A 16,564-nucleotide genomic window follows, 5' to 3' on the forward strand; every position below is an offset into this window, starting at 1 on the left:
ACGGTTTGCAAATATTGTTGTTTGTTATACGGAGCGAGGCACGTTAACGTGCTCAGTTAACAGCGACTGGTTAAGAGGCCACTGCAGGTCCCAGGATGTAGGCTGAGGTAGAGGAGGCACCCTCTGGATGCCCTTGGTGTGACCCTTCCGCACGTGAGGGCAGCCAGCCTGATTGTGCAAGAACAGTATTGAGTTCTGTCCTATATGGTGCCAGGAGTTCCAGGACACTTACCAGTTGAAAGGGGAGAGAGAAGTTTCATCAATATCTAGTGCACAGTGCAGATTTGCCATTTCCCAGGCGCATGCAATGCTAGACACTGGAGATGCAAAGATAGACAAAGAAACAAAATAATTAAAATGTGATTAAGAACATGTCCAACAAAATCAAATTTGGGGGAGAAAAAAGAAGTATCATTTGACATTACAGATAGCTCCTCAAAAAAAAAACCTACCAATACCCATTGTGGAGCCAGTAGCTGAATCCATAGACTTATAGAAAATCTCAGAGCCAGATGAGCTCGTAGAACGATCTCTCCAAGTCTGCTGTTTCACAGAAGGGGGAGCAGAGACCCAGGGAGCAGAGGTGAAGAGGCAGGCTATGCTGGTTTACATTTCTCTCTGGCTGCACGCCAGAAAGTGGGCAAAGGCACATGGACTTTCCTGGGTTGGTGAAGGCTCATGCTTTCTCATCTTAAAATGTTTTTGGCTGCCGGTGACCAACGCTTAGAGCCAGAGAAGCACTTCTGGCATTGACGTAGAATCACACCTGTGCTGTGTGAGCTTCTGGAGCTGCTGAGCTTTTCACAACCCACCTATCCCCTCCCCGCCGCTTTATTGTTTATGGCCACCTTCTTTTAATGCCCATCATCAGCGTTTCTGCTCAGCTCTGCTCTTTCAGCAGTCTCTGTGCACTGACAATAAGTCTGAAAAGATGCGAGTTTTTTAAAGTTGGCCTTTCCCCTCAAGGGATGAGATAGGGTTTAGTAGCTTCAGTTATGTTGAATTTTACTTATGAATGGTGATGACTCACATATAATATGAGTTTTATTTTCTGTTTTATATGTATTTTATATGCAGCCGCATAGGCAAATATTTAATTTATTTTCAGTCTTGTACTGTTGGACAGCAACCACTAACGTCCAGGATATTATACGGATTCAGGCGTGGGTCTGCCTTTGAGGAAGCTTGGTAGATGCCGGGCACACAGTTAGGATTACCCAGATGCCACCATGACACTGAAACAGCTGGTCGACTGGTCGTTTCAGCCAATCAGAGAAACCAGTGGGAAAAGAATCCCTAAAACTTATTTAAATAAATGAATTGGTTTTTACTGCTTGATTCAGGCAAAACATTTACTCTGTTATTTTTTTATGTAGAAACAGCTGAAACAGAACTGTACGGCTTTGAAGCCAAATTCCAGTTTGAATTCTGGCTCTACCGCTCGGTGCTGTGTACCTTGAGCAAGTTACTTAACTTCTCTGGGGCCCAGTGTTTTCACTTGTAAAAATGGGGATGGTAATACTTATTGCATGGTGTTTTCAAGAGGGTTGTATTTTAATAATAAATATAAGGTACTTAGCGCAGTTGCTGAAAAATCAAATGTTAATTCCCCTCCTCCTAAGAGAGCGTGATCTCGGATGGATAGATGGCAGTCACCCCAGAGGTCTGTATTCGATGTCCATCCACGGTGCTTGCTGTAAGATGAGCCCTGTACGATGGGAAGGTTGCTGGGGACCTGGTCCACTGTATCACCCAGAGACCCTCTAGAAAACCTTTGTGAGAATTGTCTTAAGAAGTAACTACCAAGAGAAACTCAGTTCCCCTCGAGGTGCAGGTGAATTTAATCTCATGGATTTTGTACGTCACAGAGCCCGACTTGAAGCTCAGCTGATTCCCTGCAGAGGCCTTCAGGCTGGCGATTTGCATCGCCCTGGTGCCCGATCTCAAAGTCCTGCTCGTGTGAATAGTTTCCCTCCCCATGTTCTGTTAGGAGAGAGGCTTGGATGTGGTTAGATGGTATTGATATCTCAGCCACAACTCGAATCCTCCCCCGTGGGTCACTCCTGCCTATCCCAGCTCCTGGGGCCACGCCAGGCGGGACACGTAGCAGAGGGGCTGCCAGGGTGGCACCTGGCTGAGCAGAGTACCCAGCCCTGCCGTGTGGGGCAGTGGAGGGGAGAGGGGCTGCTACCCTCAGATCCCTTCATGCCCGCTTCCTTGGTTCATGCAAAGGGGACGGGGAAGGAGTGCACAGACAGAAGTGAGTCTGGCTTGAGAAGTGTGTCGATAACATCCCACCCCTCACATTGATTCTTTAGTTTTATTCACATTCCAACGTTACTTTATTGTGTACTTTTTTTCGTAAGCCTCTTTAAACCCTTTGTAGAATGAGGCAAGATGTAAAACCACGAAGCTTCAGAGATCCTGTATCCAAGTTAACTGTAGTGTGTTACTGATATGGGCACCCACCCGCGGGGGAGGATGCCCTGAGCACGTGTGTTCAAAGGGCCTTCATGGCCGGGCAGCCGTAGGTGGCCGAGTCATTAGGCGTGTCCCCTCGAATCACATAGACCAGTGCTGACCTATGGCTTTGTATTTGAAGGCACACCCCTCACTACCAGTGCAGATACCCGATGCAGGAAATCATTTGCTCCTGGGCTGTTTCCTGTGCCGTGTCGAGAGAGCAGAGACCGTGTCTGATGTTCTTCGTACCTGTGCTGTACGGCTGGGCCCACAGCTGACGCGGCGTAAATGCATAGCGCGTGAGGGGCCAGATGAGGATGTTTTAACTGGGGAGCTTATTCAGAATAATGAAATGTAGAATACCAGAATATATGAACAGCATTTTGGACAAATTGTTATTCCTTGTAGATACTTTTAGGAGCACAAACTCTTCCCCTCACCAAATGCTGAGTGAGCTCCTGCTTTAATGGATAAACTTGGTTTCTGATCGGCGTGCCCGGCACCGAAGCCCAATTACATTTCTAAAAGCACACTTTTCAGGTGTTTCCGTGCAGCTTGTTCTCTGAGAAAGTTTGCTGTCTGATGTGCGTTGTTTAGGATTTACGCTATACAGCAGGCCCTGTCCTGACAGTGTAAAGTTCGACCGGGACCCTCCGCAATGATTACTAATTCTTAATGAAGACCGAAATCGGGTGACTTCACTGAATTTGTATGTGCCTAAAACATTTTTATTTTTCCTGGTCTTGTTGTGCCCACTCAGGACTATACACTCTGCCGTCCATGCCTGACTGTATAAGACGTCTGAACGTTCACCCACTGGAATAAATACCGAGTGTCAGTGAGCTCATTATGCTAAATCCTGAGGTAATTACTTTCTGCCTTAGTTGGGGACTTAAGGCAGCAGAAGCTAAAATTATTCCGTCTCGAGACAAACCCTGAGGTGGCTGTTAGAGTTAAATATAATTCATTTGCAGCATGTCTATTATAGTTACATTTAACTAATTTGGGCCTGTTGCTGGCCAGCAGCTGAGGAGGAAGAAGTTTCTGCGTCCCTGAGCTCCGCAGGAAGAAAATCGAGACTCCAGGATGGAGCTTCCAGAGCTTGACGGAAGAGCTACTCCCACTCCGTCCCTGCTCTTCCTGTCCCCGGAGCTGGACGCGCTCGTGGCTGAGAGTCTTTGGCGAAGGAGCGATTCCGGCCGTGGGTTCACGTGGGGTGGCACAAGGATGGCAGCTCTGCCCAGGGGTTCCGTCCAGTTTTGGTTTGGGTTCAGAGCTTCCCCAGTTGCAGAAAGAACCCCCACGTCCAGGGTCACCATGAGACGGTCTTCTCTGCAGGTTGTTAAGCCCCTCCTTTCATGCCCCCCCTCACAGTCACAGGGCCAACTTGGGGGTGGTTTCTTCCCAGGCCTTCCAGCCTGGAAGAGGGCGTGCTCTGGAAAACAGTGTAAAAGAAGGGCTTCTTCAAAGAGCCTCACGTGTGTTTACAGCGGATGGTCTGACCGTTTGAGGATGTTCCGTTGGGTGCATGCTGTCAGGAGCAGAGTTGGCCCCGGGGGAGGTCCCCCGGCCTGACAGCTCCTCCAGCAGTGACGCTGAGGGGACCCTCGGGGCAGAAGCCACTCCAGGGTTGAGCGGGGTACTGGGGCGCCGTCAGCCTGTGTCCAGGAACAAGAGTCAAGAATCACTGTAGTTGGCCAGACACCTGCGGACAGGGACTACGCCAGGAGAGGGCACAGAATTCTGACCATCACGAGGAAAACACTGTCCTGCTTTTCCACGGAAATATCACGTGTCTACGCCGGACACACGTGTGCTGTTCTAATGGCTCCCGGGCAGGAGCGCTTGGAAGAAGTCAGGGAAGTGTGAGTGGGTGGACGGTGCGGGGGTCCCGGGGCTACGGCACACCGAGAGGCAGCAGCGCTCCTGCAGCGGAGGGACGAGAGGAAGCAGACAGCGTCGAGGTCCGTGGGGTTGGACACAGGTTCGCTGAGGCCAGGACGGTTTCCTTCACCAAACCCAGGTGTGCAGCCAGCAGGGCAGGCACGCCCACCGTGCCCAGCCGTCCACCCTGGGCACATCCCGGCCCTTCAGTCCCGGGGACTCGGCTTACAAAGGCCCAGCGTCTGACCCTCAAGCTAGTGTTCTTTCCTCTGCACCACAGTTGCTTCCCTTGGGCCCAGGCTCTTCTGAAAACTCCCCTTTTCCATTTTAATCAAACAAATTTTCACCATGGCAGTGGTTTGTGAATTTAATGAGCGAGCTGTGACACAAAAAGTAAACTGTATAGGTTACATAATTTCAGGGCCAGGTTGACTTTTCCAGAATTTTGTGTCAAAGTGGAGATTTAGTTTAGGCTGTTAAAATTCAGGAAAAGATAATAAAGCCTTTCTCTGTCTCCATCCTCCCCCTGCTCCCCCACCCCCCACCACCCCCGCCTTAAAAATAGCATCTGAAGTCTCATTGTAGCTGAGTCACTGCTTGGTGTGATCAGGGCTAGGCTGCAACTGGACCTGTCAGAATGAGGCCAGAGTGATTCCTGATGGAAGCTAAGTTTGGTTGCCACTGACAGCAGGTTCCTCTCTGTTCTTTTCCTGGAGTTTGGCCACACCATATTTTGCCTTTGGAGTAGAAACACCTCTTCAGAGAGTTAGTAATGGGATGAGATGGGCCCTCCTGCCATGACACACAGAACTCCCAACCATGTATTAGGGGGAAGTATGTGTAATTAGCATAACTGAAGACCTGCGGAGAATATAGCTGTACAGGCAATGTATCTCATCCACCACCACAGCTTGATACCAACCCAGTCTACCAGCCGAGTGCCCCAGCAGCTTTTGTGAGCCCCAGACTGTGCATCCCACCGAGGAGAGACAAAAGATTGAATAGATGTGGTCCCTACCCTAAAGGAACTTGGGGAGACATAAACCAGTGAAAGCAGCAGCCTGCACTTCCCATGCCAACTCGAATCACGTGTCTGTTTCCCGCCAGCTTCCTGGAGAGCAGGAGCCGCGTCTTGTGCTCATGCACACGCCTGGCATGTATTTGAGGGGTCGGTGAGTTCGTGGAACTGAAGTGAGCTGGCACTGCAGCACCTGCTCACCCCCTTCTGCCATCAGAACTCGGTCCCCACACCATTCCTTCCTGCCTTCCTGGGGCACACGTTTGGGCCAGGCCACCCTGGTGCAAGTGTCTGGGGAATGCAGAGGAGATCTGTCTGTATCAGCAAGCGTACAGTTACTATGGCTTTGTTCTCAGAGTGGGACTTGGGCAGTAAGGAACTCTCTGCTCCGGGCATTTGTGCAGAATTTGACTAAACTTACATCAGCTGGACTTCTGCCAGCTCTTTGGAAGTGAGGTTCAGAGATGAGAAGCACGGGTACTTTCCAGGAAACAAAACTGCTTCACTGCAATGCTGATGGTGCTTCTCAATAAACTCATATTTATGGGAGACGTAGAGCAGAGCTTCTTAATTAGGGTGCCTTAGTATACAGATGTGCACACAGATATAGGTGTGCCGACATGAGCTCTTTGGACATCTAGATATGTCTGGAGTATGGGATGGATTTTATATATGGATGCGGATGTAGATATCTAGCCTATATAATGTACGTATACATATACGTTCCAGAAGAGTACAAGGATATGCAACAAGATGGTAACTGTGCTTCTCTGGATGGTAGGATTATGGCAGCATTTGACTTTTTTTTACTTATTTATCTATTTTCATTTAAAAATCATTTATATGTATTAATCATGTAATTAAGTCAACCAAATACTAAGCAAAATGTTGAATTTAGACTTACCAAGGTTTAGTGGTCCAGCCAAAGATTTACGGGTATGTTATATTCCAGCACTGACTTGGAAACCATTTGTCCTGAAGATATGTCCTTTTTTGTTGTTGTTGTTAGTTTAAAGATGACTATTTTCAGGCAGTGAATCCTCTTCCAAAAAAAAAAAAAAAGAAGAAGAAAGAAAAGAAAAAAAATAGGAAAGCAGAGGTCACAAATCAGAGAAATTGTTCAATGTTGATAGATTTTATTTTCTTTGCATCTAAAACTAATATTGGTAACAGCCCAAATTTTCCCCATTTGTGGAACATCCTTAACCTCCTATTAAGGATGTGTTGGATAGAAATATTAAAAGAAAAACCTGTTGGTCAGATGTTAGTTCTAAATGGCCAGACCACAGAGGACACTGACAGTTGACCCTGGAGGGTATAGACACACGCTAAAGCAGTAGACTGCAAGTTGGGAAATCTTTTTTCCATTCTCATCCTCCACTCACCCAGCAGCCATAGACAAGGAATAATGATTTGACAGTTGCATTTTATGGCATGCTACATTTATAAAACATTTATGGTCATCCAAGTTAGTTTTCTTCACAAGACTTCTGTGAATGCCTCACTTCTTTTTACCTAGTCTCAGATTCCTAACCGGGGGTTAGAGGGCACGATATGTACTTTTTTCTCAAATTGGAATGCCTTTAACTTAAATGAGATCGATATCCTTAGGATCTTCTGGGAGAAGTACTATTTTCTCCAGTTTCCAACATTATAAAATACTTCCATATTTGGAACTGTGGCATTTTATACTCAGAGGGATTCTTTAAAAGAGATTGTCTGGTTCAGTTTCTTCATTATTCAAAAGAAAAAGTTGAGACCAACACAGTCAAAGGGAAATGCCCAAAGCCCCAAGAAGTAGTTGGCAGCAGGGCTACAGCCAGGGCCCAGTTCTCTTTTTACTACTTCTAATATGTGCTACTTTTTACCTAAGATTTCCAACTGTTATGGGGAACTAAAGCAGTGTTTTCTAACTTGCAATTTTTAGGGGAAAAGAAATGAAAAACGCAGTGTCTGGTACCATGTAGGTGGTCAATCAATATTTGATGAAGACGGTGTTTAGTAAACTTGCATATATTGACCCGCTGAGTCAATAAAAAACATAGCACATCTGCATATACACACGTAGGTAAGTAGGTGGATGGATGGATGGATGGATGGATAACAGATTGATGATAGGTACTAGGTAGCAAGTAGCACCAGCATGTGTGCTCTCTGTCTGCACAAGGATTTAGTTATCATGTGTCCCCAGTCTGCATGGCTCTCTTCAAAGGAAGAAGCTCTGGAGGGGAGTGACAGAGAATTTTAGGAGACAGAGAAAATATACTCCTTTTCACTGAAAACCTAGCAGAAGTGCTTTTGGGTGAGAAAGCCATACACACTTGCGTGCAGGTATTTTGGTATCAGTGTAGTATTGTCTACAGTGACTCTTCGTTTAGTCATAAAATATGTTACCTGCCACTCCACAGGTGCCAAATGACGCCTGAGAGACCTGTTAAATGAGGCCGAATCGTAGAGCAAGCGTAGGAAGAACACTACCCCGTAATTATACAGTGTATCTTCGCTTTGGGTTTGTGTTTCCATGTTCCTCCTGTTTTACTGTGCAAGAGTAACTTAGAAAACCTTGAAAGAAGGTTTTCTAAGTTACTCTTGCACAGAGTAACTTCACTCAACAAAATAGAGTGAAGAGTTCAGAGGTAAATAAAGTAATGTGGACTAATTCATAAACACCCTACAGAAGGTACTTCGTTTTCATCGTGTCTTCCGGTGGTTAACGTGTCCAGCAGGAAGGTAAATTTCTCATTTCCTTTCCCATGTCACAGACTGTGTCTTCTTAATCACCTTTTCCCCGTATTCAACAGCATCCTGGTCATAATCGTGGCATATGCTACATTGACACCGTGGCGAAATCATTCTTTTTCTCCCACCTAAGGGAAATTTCACTTCTTTATTGAATGAAGGAGGCATTTAAAGCATAAATTAAAATAAAGATAACAACTATTAAGTCTGGTTAGGCTCATACAGAAAAATAATAAAAGAACTGTCAAAACAGCCTGACTCGAGTTTGCTACAAAAAAAGTTTAATTTAATGCACTGCATCTAAGCAGGCAAGAAGATTCGCCTCACGCTACTCAAAGGTGCCTGTCAGCTTTGGTGATCAGGGAGACTCACTTGTATGGGGCATTAGATGAACAGAGGGTCTCTGTACGTGTCTATTATTGATGATTTATTTGATTTGATTCTTTTTTTTCCTCTCTTCCATTCTCATATTAAGCTCTTATACCTTCAATTGGATTTTGCATTCGTTAAGTACAAACAACAGCATACATATTAGACCGGATACATATTCAGAAATATGCATTCATATAATCTCCTTTTTAAAAAATTTATTTACTCATTTATTTATTTTTGGCTGCATTGGGTCTTCATTGCTGCGCGCGGGCTTTCTCTAGTTGCGGCGAGCAGGGGCTACTCTTCGTTGCGGTGCACGGGCTTCTCATTGCGGTGGCTTCTCTTGTTGCGGAGCATGGGCTCTAGGCGTGCGGGCTTCAGTAGTTGTGGCTCGTGGGCTCTAGAGCACAGGCTCAGTAGTTGTGGCTCACGGGCTCTAGAACGCAGGCTCAGTAGTTGTGGTGCACGAGCTTTGTGGCTCCGCGGCATGTGGGGTCTTCCCAGACCAGGGATCGAACCCGTGTCCCCTGCATTGGTAGGTGGATTCTTAACCACTGCGCCACCAGGGAAGTCCTAATCTCCCATTTTTAAACCATGAGACTAACAATATATTTTATTGTACATGCCTCTGGTGTCCTAGTCTGGGAGCTGCTTAAATTCTCAATAGCATCCTAAGAAGAGTATCGCAGAGAGCGGCGCTATAGCCACGAGGACATTTATAACGTCACATTAAGGTAGAGTGTAAGTCGTGTGCCTTGTAATAATAGATTAAATGATTGTAAATACGGTTTTATGTAGAAAAGGTTCAAAGCAGTTTAAAAATTTTTGTATGGCGCCATATTTTGAATGTGAAAGTCTCATTTTGTTTAATCCCAAACTTAATAGACCTGAAGCTTCTGTGCTTTTATTGTATATTAGTAAGGAAAAATCCTTGTAGTCAATCCTAGATACATGCCCCATCTTCTTGCCTTGGTGATCACAACTCCAGGGTTCCCTCCCTCACTCTTGTATTGTCCCCTGATGTTTGCTGCTTCCTGAAGTCAATAGAGACAGACTTGAGCCACCTTGAGTGTTGTCTCAGTATTTACCGAGTACAGAGAAAATCCCATTTAAGAAAACCGCAGAGTATGGCCATTCCTGGAACAACCAAGAGATGGTTATTACTATTGGAAAGAATCGTTTTGCCGTGCTTTACCTTAAGGGTGACCAAAATAGTGTTTTAAAAATCAATCTCAAATTCGGAGGCATTTGTATATTTAAAGTGCCCACATACCTAAGATTGTTCATGATCAGTTTCCTGAACTGTTAATTCTTTTCATTAAAAATATTGGAAATGTATCTTTATAAAACTTTTATATAAATTTGTGAATCAAAACAAATTCTTTTTCAAGCCATGTGTCCTTTTTTCTTTTAAGTGGGCGTGGTATGACTGCTGAGAATCAAAGCAGACACAGTTAGAAAGGACCAGTCCATAAGAGAATCGAAAAGCAGGCAGCATTTGCGTTCAGGTTTTCTTCATCCCCTTCTCCTCGCTCCCTTTCAACAAGCTCGCTCTTCCCGCCTTACTCTGCTTTACCCCTTCGCACCTTAATGTCAGGTCAGAATTTGGCAATGAACCAACGTAATAAAATTCTGTTAGCCAGACTTCTCTTACAGCGGGGCATCTAGGATGCTCTGCTCCAAACACTTTCTCGTCATCAGAGCCGTAGCACAAAGACATAGGAGCTGCCTTCAATAGCCCACCTGAGAGGGAAGAGGTCCTGCAGGTGCTGGGTACATCCCTGCTGGTGACAGTGGCCTTGGCGAGCTGCTCTGGGACATGAACCTGGCTTCTGTGAGCAGGACGGTGAGGACTGAGCACCCACCGCAGGCAAAGCCCAGTGAGGGACTGTTGCCGAAGCCGAATTCTTTTCCTGTCACCTGCGTGATTGTGCAACTGTGCGCACGTTTCCAGCGCGTCTAGTTTTGCCTTGCACTGGTTTGAAATGATTGTTTGCAAGTCTTATTTCGCCCACCTGATTGTGAAATTCCCAGGGGCAGGATTGTATCTCACGCCTGGCACATAGCGGGCACACAGTACCTGGGTGCAGAGTGAGTGAGTGGATCATCCTGTCAGCCAATCAGTTAAGCCTGGCAGCAACGATGAGAGTCTGGATTCCAATGATGACACTGAAGATGGCACAAGTGGATGGATGTGAATCGCAGGGAGGGAACTAAGAAGAGTGAGAGAGATCCAGGGAGTCAGCGCCTCCCAGGTGGAGGGAGAGCTCATGGGCAGAGACGGAAACGGGGGCTCAACCAGCAAAGTGCCGTGAGGGAAGATGACAAATACACCTTCAGACAAGTTGAATGAACATTGAGAAACTGTGTCAAAAATCTTTTTCTCAAAGAAGCCTCCTGTAAAATGCACCTCCCTTCCAGCCTGTGACATCTCCCCTTAGCGCGCCCGACCCAATTTCCCCGAGGTCTGTTTTCAGATGAGTCATTTTCTAGCAGGAAAAAAGCTCTTTTATAGACCCAGCAGATGTACGTGTTTTATAGAACGTTTCCCTCAATTCCTGGAGGTCACTGTCCTCTGTAGACTTGGGGGCTGAGGACACAGAACATGGAGGCTGGTGCCTCGCGGGGACGCAGGACCAGCCCCTCGGCCTCGGCGGCACCCCCTTGCTTACCATCTGCTATAAAGTCGGTGCCCTGAGCCACGCCTGGCTGTCCTCTGGGTCACGTCGCCCCACCCCCGCCACCCTTTGTGACACGAGGGCCGCCTTGTCACCGTTTCCACTGTCTCGGGCATCTGGAGCCTTAACCACGTCTGTTCCCAGATCCCTTAGAAACGCAGAAGATGTACGTTGTTGAGGGTGTGTAAGCGAGGGGGAAGCACCGGAATGTGCTCGCTGGCGTCCGGGAGCCCCACAGAGGGTGTCGCAAATAATCCGTTCCCAGCCCCTCACTCTTTCACCATGTGCAGTGAGCCCCCTGAGGTCCCAAGGGCATCTCTGAAGCTCCGCCAGACGACAGGATGCCGAGTGCTCCCGAGTCCTCGTCTGTTGTGTCTGCATCCCCGTGAATCAGGCTGTGGTCTAGTCTCGACCCAGAAGCGCGCCCCACGGATCAGAGGAGTGTCTGACACACATTGACCTGGGGCTGGAAGAGAAAGCTGGGCTCCAGGAACGTCCTGCCAGAGGCCTGTCCTTAGGAGACGGTCTCTCAGGGTTTTTTTGCTGATGAAGAGACACCTGTCTGCTGCTGACCTTCTTCTGTTGAAGCCAGAAAACAGGCGACAAAGCAGCCTCTTACCTCCTGCTGTTTCCTTCCGGGCTGTGCTTTCTGAGGGGCGACACCCTCTATCCAGAGAGACCATACCTGCAAGATGTTAAAGCTACGACCTCAAAAATGAGTGATCACCGGTCTCAGGAATATAATTATAACCAAATGTGCCCGCAGGTCACGAGCCTTCTCTCCCCTTTTTTAGAAAAATCCAAATACAGTATAAGCCCTACTTCCCCAGCGGCCCTGTTGAGTGTCTGCAGATTTCATGGGGTGATTATGTCCTGCTGTCTCCTCTAGCTCCAAACCCTTGTTCATGGACCCCCTCCATCACTCCTGCTGTCCTGCCCGCACTGAAGGCTGTTGGTTCCCCACCTTGACCCCTTTCTGTCCCCCAGGATGCCCTAAACAGTGCAGTCGTGTGCAAAAGGTTGGAAATAATGGAAAGGAATCTAAAACTGAATTTGTGCATCTCAGTTGTGACAGTTTATCAGTGTCACCACCTGAGTCACTCACTGGCCACTCTTGTTTCGTCCCTGGTGTAACACCAGGAAGCAGCGGTCTCTTTAAGGAAGCCTGCTCTCATATCCTGGCTTCCCCTGAAGGCCTTTCTTCCCAAAACGCCCATCTCTTAGGCCTGAGCCAAGGAAACCCCCGCAAATTGCTTCCTTCGTAGGAGCCCCGCACGATCCTTTTACAGTACTTAACTGCGTAGGGCAGCTTCCCTTCCTCTGCTTCAACGTCCCTGTCTCCAGGGCCTTACTTTTCATAATAAAAAATTTATTCAAGTGTTTTCACAAACTAAAGAGTTATGCTCCCTCTAAAGCTAAATTTTGTCCTCTAACCCAGTGTGGAAATAGCTGCGTCCAGGTATAAGTTAATAGCCATTGTTTTTTTCTGCTACATAATGAAAATCTGATTTCAGCAAACGTCACTCCGCGGCCACCATTACAGTGTAGCTCGATGCTGAGGCCCGGGGAGGTCTGTCCAAAAGCTGTGTGGTCAGAGCACGAGTGTGTGCTTGGACATCATGCAGATGTAGCAAAGCTGAATTCAGTCCACGGCCTGGAGTGTTCGTGCCCTTCCACCAGGGAGACACTTCCCCAGGAAAACAGGACTGCAGCCCTGATGGTAAGAGTGACCTTGAGTTGGTGCAGCCACTACGGAGAACAGTATGGAGGTTCCTCAGAAAACTAAAAATAGAGCTACCATGTGATCCAGCAACCCCTCTCCTGGGCATATATCTGGACAAAACTATAATTCAAAAAGATACATGCACCCCTATGTTCATAGCAGCACTATTCACAATAGCCAAGACATGGAAACAACCTAAATGTCCCTTGACAGATGAATGGATAAAGAAGATGTGGCACATATATACAATGGAACATTACTCAGCCATAAAGAGAAACGAAATTGAGTTATTTGTAGTGAGGTGGATGGACCTAGAGTCTGTCATACAGAGTGAAGTAAGTCAGAAAGAGAAAAACAAATACCATATGCTAACACATATATATGGAATCTAAAAAAAAGAAAGGTTCTGAAGACCCTAGGGGCAGGACAAGAATAAATGGGCAGACATAGAGAATGGACTTGAGGACACAGGGAGGGGGAAGGGTAAGCTGGGACGAAGTGAGAGAGTGGCATGGACATATATACACTACCAAATGTAAAATAGATAGCTAGTGGGAAGCAGCTGCATAGCACAGGGAGATCAGCTCGGTGCTTTGTGACCTCCTAGAGCGGTGGAATAGGGAGGGTGGGAGGGAGGGAGACGCAAGAGGGAGGGGATATGGGGATATATGTATGCATATAGCTGATTCAGTTTGTTATACAGCAAAAACTAACACAACATTGTAAAGCAATTATACTCCAATAAAGATGTTAAAAAAAAAAAGAAAAAGAATGAAACAATGCCATTTGCAGCAACATGGATGCAACTAGAGATTATCATACTAAGTGAAGCAAGTCAGACAGAGGAAGACAAACACCATATGACGTCACTTACATGTGGCATCTAAAACATGGCACAAATGAACTTATGTACGAAACAGGAACAGACTCACAGACATAGAGAACAGACTTGTGGTTGCCCAGGGGGAGGGGGCTGGGGGAGGGATGGAGTGGGAGTTTGAGATTAGTAGATGCAAAGTCTTACATACAGAATGGATAAACAACAAGGTCCTACCATATAGCACGGGGAACTATATCCAGTCTCCTGGGATAAACCATAATGGAAAAGAATATTAAAAAAGAATATATATATATGTAACTGAGTCACTTTGCTGTGCACCAGAAACTAACAGAATGCTGTAAATCAACTATACTTCAATTTAAAAAAAATAAAATAGTGGTTCTGAGTTATGCGTCATCCTTACCACCAGCTGGTGCAGGCGGCGCCCGCACTGTTCATCCCCAGGCGCCTGCATCAGTGATGGGGTGAACCCCGGGCACTGTGAAGCGGGGATCATGGTGACCTGGCCTCTCTGTGCTCCCACACACACCTGAGCTCTGGTTCCCACACACCTGTCCTCTCCTCACTGCCTTCATCACCCCGGGCAGCAGTCATGGAAGGTGATTTATTGTCCCTTTTGAAGATGCTGCTTCGAGAAAATTCAGCTTGTGCTCATACCACCTAATCCCTGATGTAGTTAGCATATTGGTATATTTCCTTCTAATCTTGTTTCCATGCATTTCTTTTCTTTTGCAAAGTTGCATCTTAAATGTATATAAATTTTTTTAACTTTCATAAATTAATATTACGGTGGTGCAAACAATCAGTGAAAAAAATTTCTTTTTTTTTTTTTTATATACAACATTTTCTTTATTCATTCATCTGTTGATGGACGCTTAAGTTGCTTCCATATCTTAACAATTGTAAATAATGCTATGAACGTTGAGGTGCATGTGTCTTTTTGAATTAGTGTTTTTTGTTTTTTGGGATATGTACCCAGCAATGGAATTGCTGGGTCACATGGTAGTTCTATTTTTAGTGTTTTGAGACACTTCCATACTGTTTTCCACAGTGGGTGCACCAATCTACATTCCTATTAACAGTGTAGAATGGTTCCCTTTTCTCATCCTCTCCACATTTGTTGTTTGTGTTCTTCATGATGATAGCCATTCTGATGGTGTGAGGTGATAGCTCATTGTGGTTTTGATTTGCATTTCTCTGATGATTAGCAATGATGAATATCTTTTCGTGTGCCTGTTGGCCATCTGCATGTCCTCTTTGGAAATATGTCTATTCAGTTCTTCTGCTCATTTTTTTTAGAAATTTTAATTAAGTTATTTTTGAAATAGTTATTTATTTATTTTGGCTTTTCCAGGTCTTTGTTGCAGCAGCATGCAGGATCTTCATTGTGGCATGCAGAATCTTTTAGTTGTGGCATGCAGCCTCATAGTTGCAGCATATGGGCTTCTTAGTTGCGGCATGCATGTGGGATTTAGTTTCCTGGCGAGGTATTGAACCCAGACCCCCTGCATCGGGAGCATGGAGTCTTACCCACTGGACCACCAGGGAAATCCCTCTTCTGCTCATTTTTAAGTCAGATTTTTAATTTTTTTGATGTTGAGTTGTATGAACTGTTTATATTTGTTGGATACGAACCCCTTATTGGTCATATCATTTGCAAATATTTTCTCCCTTTCAGTATGTTGTCTTTACATTTTGTCAGTGGTCTCCTTTGCTGTGCGAAAGCTTTTAATTAGGTCCCATTTGTTTATTTTTGCTTTTATTTCCTTTGCTTTAGGAGGCAAGTCCAAAAAATATTACTACGATATATGTCAAATAGTGTTCTGCTTAAATTTTCGTCTAGGAGTCTTTGATATCCAGTCTTAAATTTAGGTGTTTAACCCATTTTGAGTTTATTTTTGTATAATGGTGTTAGAGAATGTTCTAATTTCATTCTTTTATATGTAGCTGTCCAGTTTTCCCAGCACCACTTATTGAAGAGACTGTCTTTTCTCCATTGTATATTCTTGCCTCCTTTGTTGTAGATTAACTGACCATAGGTTTGTGGGTATTTCTGGGCTTTCTGTCCTGTTCCATTGATCTATATTTCTGTTTTTGTGCCAGTAACATACTGTTTTGATTACTGTAGCTTTGTAGTATAGTCTGAAGTCAGGAAGCCTGATTCCTCCAGCTCCCTTTTTCTTTCTCAGGATTGCTTTGGCTGTTTGAGGTGTTTTGTATTTCCATACATATTTAAAATTTTTTTGTTCTAGTTCTGTGAAAAATGTCATTGGTAACTTGATAAGGATTGCATTGAATCTGTAGATTGCCTTGGGTAGTATAGTCATTTTAACAATATTCATTCTTTCAGTCCAAGAACATGGTATATCTTTCCATCTGTTTGTGTCATCTTCGATTTCTTTCATCAGCATCTTATAGTTTTCAGGGTACAGGTCTTTTGCCTCCTTAGGTAGGTTTATTCCTAGGTATTTTATTCTTTTGATGTGATGGTAGACGGGATTGTTTCCTCACTTTCTCTTTCTGATATTTTCTGGTTAGTGTATAGGAATGCAAGAGATTTCTGTATATTAATTTTGTGTCCTGCAACTTTACCAAAATCTTTGATGAGCTCTAGTAGTTTTCTGGGAGCATCCTTAGGATTTTCTATGTATAGTATCATGTCATCTGCAAACAGTGAAAGTTTTACTACTCTTTTTCCAGTTTGGATTCTTTTTATTTCCTTTTCTTCTCTGATTGCCATGGCTAGGACTTCCAAAACTATGTTGAATAGAAGTGAGGAGAGTGGTCTTTGTCTTGTTCCTGATCTTAGATGAAATGCTTTCAGCTTTTCACCATTGAGAATGATG

General features: G+C 45.2%; 1 protein-coding gene across 8 annotated transcripts in view; it reads left to right on the forward strand.

Annotated features, from left to right (window-relative positions):
* The window catches only part of FARS2 (phenylalanyl-tRNA synthetase 2, mitochondrial), a 395,257-nt gene that overhangs the window by 294,255 nt on the left and 84,438 nt on the right, over positions 1-16,564 (forward strand). Inside the window, exon 9 of one of the 8 annotated variants that reach the window (XM_089918246.1) lies at positions 3,224-12,549. The exons of the other annotated variants lie outside the window; for them this stretch is intronic. Within the exon in view, the coding sequence (XP_089774372.1) occupies positions 3,224-3,251 (28 nt within the window). The 3' untranslated portion in view covers positions 3,252-12,549. Of the gene's footprint in view, positions 1-3,223; positions 12,550-16,564 lie in introns of those variants that run through there. 8 annotated transcript variants of the gene reach the window in all.

This window comes from Delphinapterus leucas, chromosome 10 (assembly GCF_059928025.1).
Source record: "Delphinapterus leucas isolate spDelLeu-1000000601 "Yukka" chromosome 10, BTC_Dleu_Yukka2, whole genome shotgun sequence".
NCBI classification, from domain to species: domain Eukaryota; kingdom Metazoa; phylum Chordata; class Mammalia; order Artiodactyla; family Monodontidae; genus Delphinapterus; species Delphinapterus leucas.